The sequence below is a fragment of the Scophthalmus maximus genome, chromosome 13, assembly GCF_022379125.1.
Source record: "Scophthalmus maximus strain ysfricsl-2021 chromosome 13, ASM2237912v1, whole genome shotgun sequence".
Classification (NCBI taxonomy): Eukaryota; Metazoa; Chordata; class Actinopteri; order Pleuronectiformes; family Scophthalmidae; genus Scophthalmus; species Scophthalmus maximus.
Window position 1 is genome coordinate 19071139 of NC_061527.1, and position 8098 is coordinate 19079236.

The following is an 8098-nucleotide window of genomic DNA, read 5'->3' on the forward strand; positions in this document are numbered from 1 at the left end:
AGAGGCAATGAAAGGCCTTGCAGGGATCAAAGCCTCCCATCTGTACTCAGGAGAACCGGATACAGATGAGCTTATATAATACGAACACACACACTGACCTCAGGATACACACTCTAACCGTACCAAATACAAGCACAACATATCCCGTCGACAGGCCCCTGTGTGGAGCGGGAATCCATGAAGTTCGGCTTCATCCTGAAGCAAACTGTTTAGTTTTTGCGCTCGGACGTGATTCCTGAGAAACAGACTATCTCTGCCATTTCAAACGGGCCCGTCGCCAATGTGAGGTGCTGACCCGGAGTAAAAGCAGCACTGCTGCAGAGGAACAGAGCGCCACTGTTCTACAACACAAGAGAGCTGCGGTTTTTGTTCTAACTAGAAGCTCTGCTAGACTGTGTGTCCAATCTGCTCAATCTGTCATTCATAAACAAAATAAATCCGCTTTGAAATCTGCATCTGAACCCAGATCTGCATCCAAATAAACTTTTATAAATAGTGTGTGTCAGAGTTGTTTCCCCTTTCAAGAAAGTACATCAGTTAATGAAGGGACAATATGTGGATCCGCAGAAATTAAAGTGAATCCTTTCCGTGTCAGACCCCTCCCCCCCGGCAGACTTCACAGGTCACTGTGAAAACCTTAGTTTGCTTCTTTGCACAGCTTGAATTGACACTGGTTACAGTATATATTCTTCAGCCCCATTCCAGAGGAGCACCTCGACCATAATTGTAGTGGCCGAATAAGAACCAGAGTCACTTTTACTGAGTGTTTATTTTTCATATACTATATGTGCCCATGCAGGACTCTGGGGAAAAACGAAATAGAACTGATTCTGGTGATTATATGTTTGAAACTATTATAAGAGTCTGGTAACATTGCATTGACTCTTCAGTAACAGAATAACAGGGTTAAGGAATAAAGTGGTGAAATGTACATTTGCATATAAAACATGAAGATGAATTGTACTCTCACCTCAGGTTGTGGGTAAATGTGATTTTTGATTCACTTTTTGAACCATGTTCACTACAATGTCAGATTGTGACAGTGTATGGAAATCTTCAGCCTGTATGGACATTTCCATCAGTGCATTAACAACTGTATTAAAAGCTGTAAAATCGTCACTATCAGACTTCATAAAATAGGTATCAAGGATGTGTACAGTGTAATGCATTATGTCTCTGGATATTAACAATGTAAGGCCTTAACAGCAAAACAAGTTGAACAATACATAACTGAAGCAGCCTATGATAAAGCTGAGAACACCCCTCTGACTCGACATCATTCATTTATGAATGTCATGTCTAAATAAAGCCATAAAGTGACTGTGGCCTCAGAGATATATAGAGGTTCGTCCTCTAACCATGGTTCTATCCCCAGCTCTTCCAGGCGAGACACTAAATCACGAAATTGCCCCTGACGGTTGTGTATGAATGATGTGTGGAAAAAAAAAGTGCTGTGTATTACAGTGCTGTTTGAATGCGGATGTGAATAGGTGAATGACTGTCGATAAAAGTGCTGTATGAATGCAGTCCATTTACCTTTTTCTATAAAAAAAACTTATGTCTAAAGGACAAAAAGTCTGATTTTGGTTTGAATATGTGGTAACATAAAAAAATAAGACTACAACAAAACAAATGCAACAAACTCCTTGGTAACACTAAAATAATAAGTAATACAATCAAAGGCTTATTTCAGACATGCACTGAGGTACGGACATTTTCTTGAACTTCATCGGAGTAAGTAAGAACGGAAAGATCCACACACGATGCTCCGATGCTCCGGAAAATGTGCGAGTGGGCCCATGTGAGAATACAGAAACGTAAAATTCAGCAAAGGGGGTGGCGCCTGTTCCGGACCAAATTTTCCAGACATTTTCTGGCTGCAAACAGCTACTCAGATGTCATCTCCAGAAGTCAACCAGCTCCTGGGCACTTTGTTGAAAGCCAATTAGCACCATACTCTCCCTTATATTCACGTCTGCCTCATTTGTTAGTGTCAAGTAACACACTTGTAACGTGTGTGTGTGTGTGTGTGTGTGTGTGTGTGTGTGTGTGTGTGTGTGTGTGTGTGTGTGTGTGTGTGTGTGTGTGTGTGTGTGTGTGTGTGTGTGTGTCGTGTGTGTGTGTGTGTCGTGTGTGTGTGTGTGTGTGTGTCGTGTGTGTGTGTGTGTGTTGTGCTTCGCTCCAGGTGCTGGTCCTGTCCACCAGGTTGCTGAGGCCGACGGATATCCCCGAGCTGCTCTTCGCCACCCAAAGACTGGCGCCTGATATCGGCGTCTAAAAGGTCAAACACACGGACACAAGAACAAAAGCCGTAAAATGGAAAATCAAGGAATGGAAAAGAAAGTAAAACATTCCTGTTCTGTGCGCGTCAGCCAGTTGAAATACTTCAATTCTGAAGACGACTGTAAAGTAACTATGTATTAAAGTGGACATTGGATTTATCTTTGTGTGATAATGTGGTAATTTTATATTGATGTGACAGACGACAACATCCCTCTGCTTTCTGAGCACACGGTGTCAAATAGTGTTTCAGACACAATGATTGGATTAAATGTTTGTGTTCTGATTTTTTTTTTTGTCTTTACTCATATACTCTTAACAACACACCAGGCTGCGTTACAAGCAGCGGACGTGTGTGAACTCATTACAGCGGAGGTGTGAACAGAGCGAGGCCTGCTGATGTGGCGGTGAGAATACACACTCTCCTTTAGCGTCCGCTCTCTACTCCGCCACATCTCACGGCGGCACAATCATTAACGAGTCGCTTCACGCCGTCTGCGATGAGCCTGATCATCTGCTCACACTGAGAGCTCGCCTGGCGCCCGCTGGGCTCTCCCCCGTCGTCCTGCACATCTCCTACGTGAATCGCCACCCACATTTTGGTCAAACGCAGAGCGTACGCGTTATCCAAGCTAGATCCTGTGTTCTGTGGTGCACTAGCCTTCCCGGCCGATCGGAACAGGATATTTAAGGGCCTTTAATTAGATTTTGAATTTTAAAATAAACAGATCTCTAACATACACATCTTCTGGGAGGTCGTAATTCTCAGAGGAGTCCCTGATAAAACAAGGTCATCTCTGAGAAAACTAACACCTCTTCTACTTCAGCTCAGGATATTTCTACAGCTTTTTTCTTTTTCTTTTTTTGTTAAACTGATTTTTCTAGGGTCAATGATAGCACTTGGGTTTTATTTGGCTTTAGACAGATGTGTTTCTATTGTCTTGTGTTATTAATTTCTGCTGTCATAGCTTTTTAATTATTTATCAATCGTGGAATACACACACATCCTTTTCTTTGTGCGTCATCTCCCTCTCAGTTTGTCTTGTAGTGTCACAGAGCCAAGGACATAGACTTAAACCTTTTTGAAAAATATTTTTCTAACATACGCTGCAGCCTGCAGTGAATACAAAAAAAAAAAAAAAACATGCACCATAAAGACAGACTGTCTGTTGCACAGACTGGTTAATGAAAAAGCCAGAGACAGAACGAGTCAAGTTCATCATCATTTTATTGTGGACGAAAAGTGAACGTGTAACAAATAAATAACGATTAGGCCATTATTTGGACTATTTCTTTTCATAAAGTGCATCAGTGATAATAAACGCCACATGCTACATGCTGCTTTCGCTGACCCAACCCAACCCACAGCTGCACAGAGCTCTGGCTCGAGTGTCTGGTATTAAATTGTATGTACAGGCACCAGCGGAGCCGAGTGGTGGCAGTCTGAGTTCAGAATTACCACAACGGGCAGCACAGCTCAAAAGAAACCAAGCAGTGGAGTCCTTGAGAGCTGCTGTTGCTAGGAGATGAGGCGTGCAGACAGCCTCACTCCGCTGCTTCTGTGTCCTCGCTTTGTCTCCTGAAGGGACGATGAGCCTCCTCGCTGCTTCTCCTCACACTCTGGTGCCTGTGAGGACAGAAACCTTCCCGCTCAGAGGTCATCGCCTCTGTAAAGACTCGTCTGCCTCCCGCTGTACAGAACACACCACTGTTCATCTCACCCCGGCCCTCTTCAGCCAGGCTGGAACAGGACGTCAGTGCAAGGGGCGACAATCTTCTCTGCCCCTCACATGTTAAGCTTTCGTGTTTTCTGTGGCCACTCTGAACCACTCTTTGACTGCTGGTCCTCACACCGAGGTGACAGTCCGGACTTTAGCGGACAGCGCTTGCTTGAAACGCCTCTTCAGGTCCTGCATGTTGGGCGATTTCGGCCTGGGGATGAGCGGCGAGCGCCTCTTCTCCGTGGCGCCGCCGGCCGAGCTGTTTGAGGAGTTGGAGGCGGGCGGCGGCGGCGGCGGCTGCTGCTTGGCCAGCTGGCAGCACAGCCTGTGGAACGCGTCGTGCACCTGGCTGTAGTCCTCGCTGGCCGACACCTCGTAGAAGGAGCAGCCCAGGGCTCCGGCGAGCAGGGGGCCCTGCTGGGGGTCCACCCGCCGCAGGTGCACCAGGTCCGCCTTGTTGGCCAGCAGGATGACCGAGGGCGCGTTGGCGCCGCCGGCCCGGGCCACCAGCTGGTGCAGGTGCTCGATCTGGTCGAAGCTGCGCCGGTCGGTCACCGAGTAGACCAGCACCACCGCATCGGCCCACTGGATGGAGCTGGTCACGTGGTCCGGGAGACTGACGCCGTTATCCGTCATCTGGGGAGCAAGGAAAGAGGCAGACGGATTAAAACACAAGCACGCGCCAACACACTCATCAACATTTTAACATTTTGTTTTTCTGTGTTCAGAGAGGATGCTGACTGGGGCAGAGCAGAGAGGTGTGTGTCTGTGTGTGTGTGTGTCTGTGTTTATTAGAATAAATGGGAGGTGAGACAGACTGACTGATGGGCTCGTTACTCCGGGTTTCGGGAAAAAAAATACATATGTGCATCTTCTGTTGTTGGACTGGTGCGAGGCGTGGGTGATCTCAACAGTCCGACAGTGAATATGTATTATCTCTGTGTTGGATCATCCACAGATTTGTGTGGAGCCCTCAAGACAGACTGCTGGAGACATCTCTCACCTCTGCACCGGGGGTGTCCTGCACCTGGATGGTCACCTGCTCTCCGTCCACCTGGACCTCTCTGGAGTACAGGTTACCTGCACACACACACACACACACACGGGAGGAGAGCATTCACCGTTAGAACCGTGTGGCAAGTCTCCTGGCGTCACTTGGACCTCGGGACTTCACATCGCTCAGTAACTCACCGGCGTTTCTCTCGTAGTCTCCGATGAAGCGCCTCGTCAGGAATCTCACCACGAGCGCTGGAATGAGCGGAGGAACGAAACATTGGCATATGGAACATCGCCGTGACAATATTATAGAACACCATGAATCAATGTGACACGAAGATTATACCTGTTTTTCCGACCCCGCTGCCTCCGATCACTGCTATTTTAATGACCCGGTTGTGGAGCGGCGGCTCGGCCGCTGGACACTCCGCGATGGTCGTCATGTTGTGGATCAGGCGCATTTTACTTCTTCCCCGCTCGTTTGTCGAATACGTCCAAGGAAAACACAGCAAAAAAAGAGTTCTGTGAAGAGTGGACACTCGCAGGACCAAAGCCGTCGTGACGATGTGGGTGAAGTTAATCCAGCAGCGTTAGTCCGGACGGAGGGAGACTTCGCTGCTGAGGGGGAGCCGCGCGAGGCTTATATAGCGCTCGAGCGGCGGTCGCGTCTGATTGGCCGCCGGGGACCCTGTCTCCTCCCCCTCCTCCCTTCCTCGTGCGCCCACGCCTACACGTGTGGGATGAGCCCGCGTTGACGCGCACATGCGACGAGACGCTCCTGCGGCAGGTGGGACCTCGGGCTGCCGTGTCCTGGCAACACACGGGGGGAGGAGACACGAAATCATCTGTTTATTCATGTTGTAATGATAATCTTTTTTTCTTTTTTTTATGTTGCGCAAATGGTTTCCAGAGGAGCACACTGCAACACTAATGAAAAGAAATGTAAAATTTAAAAAAAAGTCTATTAATCTGTGGGGAAATACACAACAATACCACCGTGCCCACAATAATCATAATGGGATTCATTGCTGATGTTCCTTATCATTTAGTATCAAAGAAAAATAAAGCTTATTATTATCATAGTGTGTGTGTGTGTGTGTGTGTGTGTGTGTGTGTGTGTGAATCCTGGTGTTGTGTTGCAGCCCAGGACCTGTTCAGACTTGCCCCTAAACTTGTGCATCTTCCACACAGGGGGTGATGTTTTACAAATGCCCCCCCACCAACTTACCCACCACACACACACGTACTTACAGGAACTCATTCGACATTCGTGCTGGATGTGGGCACTAACAGCCCTCCCACATCCAGGACCATATATCAAACGTTCATCCAGCAATACTAGAAAAAAACATTTGTCATTTTCCCCGTGATTTCACCTGCATCATCTCTTTTTCCCCACTTAATCTCGCCTCCCTCTCCCCCCCGTCTCTCAGACGTGCTCATGGGCTCCGAGGTATTTTGGCAGCCGGGTCCTCCTGTGATTATGCCCTGGTATGTATTTTTGATAAGAGTTGCTGATGACAGGCTGCTGCGCTGAAATATGAAATGAGTGCCCAAGATTCATGAGCAGACATGGTTGCTAGGTGTGTGTGTGTGTGTGTGTGTGTGTGTGTGTGTGTGTGTGTGTGTGTGTGTGTGTGTGTGTGTGTGTGTGTGTGTGTGTGTGTGTGTGTGTGTGTGTGTGTGTGTGTGTGTGTGTATACACATGCACGCACAACGGCATTAATAATCTGAAATCAGAAATACTTTTTTGATCCACGAGGGGAACCAAAGTGCCTATTCGATGATGTGTTCAATGTATTCTCTTAACATTAAGATCAAGATCCCTGCCTCTTCACATGAATGATGTGAGGGAGGTTTGTGACCTGAGCCCACGCTGCAGCATATTTGTAAGACAAAGATAAAAGGCCTCACAGCCCCTTCCCTGCTCTAGCAACCAGGCGAGAAGGCTAATGATGATGCATGAAAGGGGGATGTCTGTGTGGGTGTTTTTAATTCTTCTTTTTTGCCTATCATCCAGGATTCACAAAAGACCCGAAATGCTGGGTGACTCACGCCAGAGGTCACACTGCAGCGCAGTAACCGCAATAAACGCCTTGCACTGTCTGATCAGAGCTGTGCCTTTTGGCCTCCTGTGCCCTTCATTTTCCCTGAGGGCAGAGCTGGAAGGCGATTAAAATACCTTTGACAAGCGCAGCTAAAGCAGAGCAGAACAAGGCCCGACCCGGGATCAGAGTGTCACTCGCACGGAGGTGACAATGGGATGGTTACAGAGGGCAAAACGGGTGTTAATCCCTCAGCTGGGACGTGGACAATTGTCAGGGAGAGTTGGAGGTATTCACCACAAGACAGAGGAATGTGGAGTTAATTTGGGGGTTGGCAGAGGGAGGTGGGGCGAAGGGGCAGGTGAAATCTGCACGAGCGTGGAGGAGGTGGAGGAGGGGGGTGTTCTCAGAAGGATGTCCTTGTTGACACACAAGCGAGGGCTGATTTCCCGAGGTGGCCGCACCTCTTACAGTGGAGCTGAGAGGAGGTATGCGGCCGGCGCTCGCCCCCAGGCCCCGGCCCACAAAGGAAGGTCATTTGGGATATCAGAGAAAACTGGGGCTATTTGGTGGCTTCCCCCCCGGGGGGGGCAAGGCCTCATGAGCTATGGTCATGTGTTTATCAGCATCATGATAGATGCTTATCATCCCCATCGCCTTTAATCACGATTTGTAAAGGTGTTATTAGGAGCAAATTACTTGACGCCGGGTTCTGCTCTCGGATTGTTTCAGTCGAGCGATTACCTCAGAGCTGCACGAACACAACTTGATCAAATCTGTGGACTCCACTGACACACAGGCAGGTGATTTAAATGCCGTCTGTGACATCATTTTTGTAAGCGAAGAAATGTTTCTGTGGTTCACTTTCTCTTTCCGTTTTTTCTTGCAGGATTTTACTGCAGATGCACCAGAAACACACTGTGAAAAAAGAGGATCCATTCACACACCAGTTCTAAGGTCTCTTTTAATTATTTGTTTACATCAACAAGAACATTTGCATTTCCAGCGACCAACGGCACAAGCCCCGCACAAAGGGAAGAGAGGCTGTTTTTTTGT

General features: G+C 47.9%; 2 protein-coding genes across 2 annotated transcripts in view; one reads left to right on the forward strand and one right to left on the reverse strand.

Annotated features, from left to right (window-relative positions):
* scfd2 (sec1 family domain containing 2) overlaps window positions 1–2441 on the forward strand; it is a 78785-nt gene extending 76344 nt beyond the window's left edge. Inside the window, exon 9 of the mRNA XM_035646504.2 lies at window positions 2186–2441. Within this exon, the coding sequence (XP_035502397.1) occupies window positions 2186–2278 (93 nt within the window). The 3' untranslated portion in view covers window positions 2279–2441. The remainder of the gene's footprint in view (window positions 1–2185) is intronic.
* A 1049-nt stretch (window positions 2442–3490) lies between these two features.
* On the reverse strand, window positions 3491–5627 carry rasl11b (RAS-like, family 11, member B). Its single transcript, XM_035646509.2, has 4 exons — window positions 5344–5627; window positions 5193–5249; window positions 5005–5081; window positions 3491–4637 (listed from the first exon to the last, which is right to left on the reverse strand). Exons 1-4 carry the CDS (start codon window positions 5456–5458, stop codon window positions 4128–4130), a joined length of 759 nt encoding a protein of 252 aa, XP_035502402.1. The 5' UTR covers window positions 5459–5627; the 3' UTR covers window positions 3491–4127.
* Between the last annotated feature and the right edge of the window lie 2471 nt (window positions 5628–8098).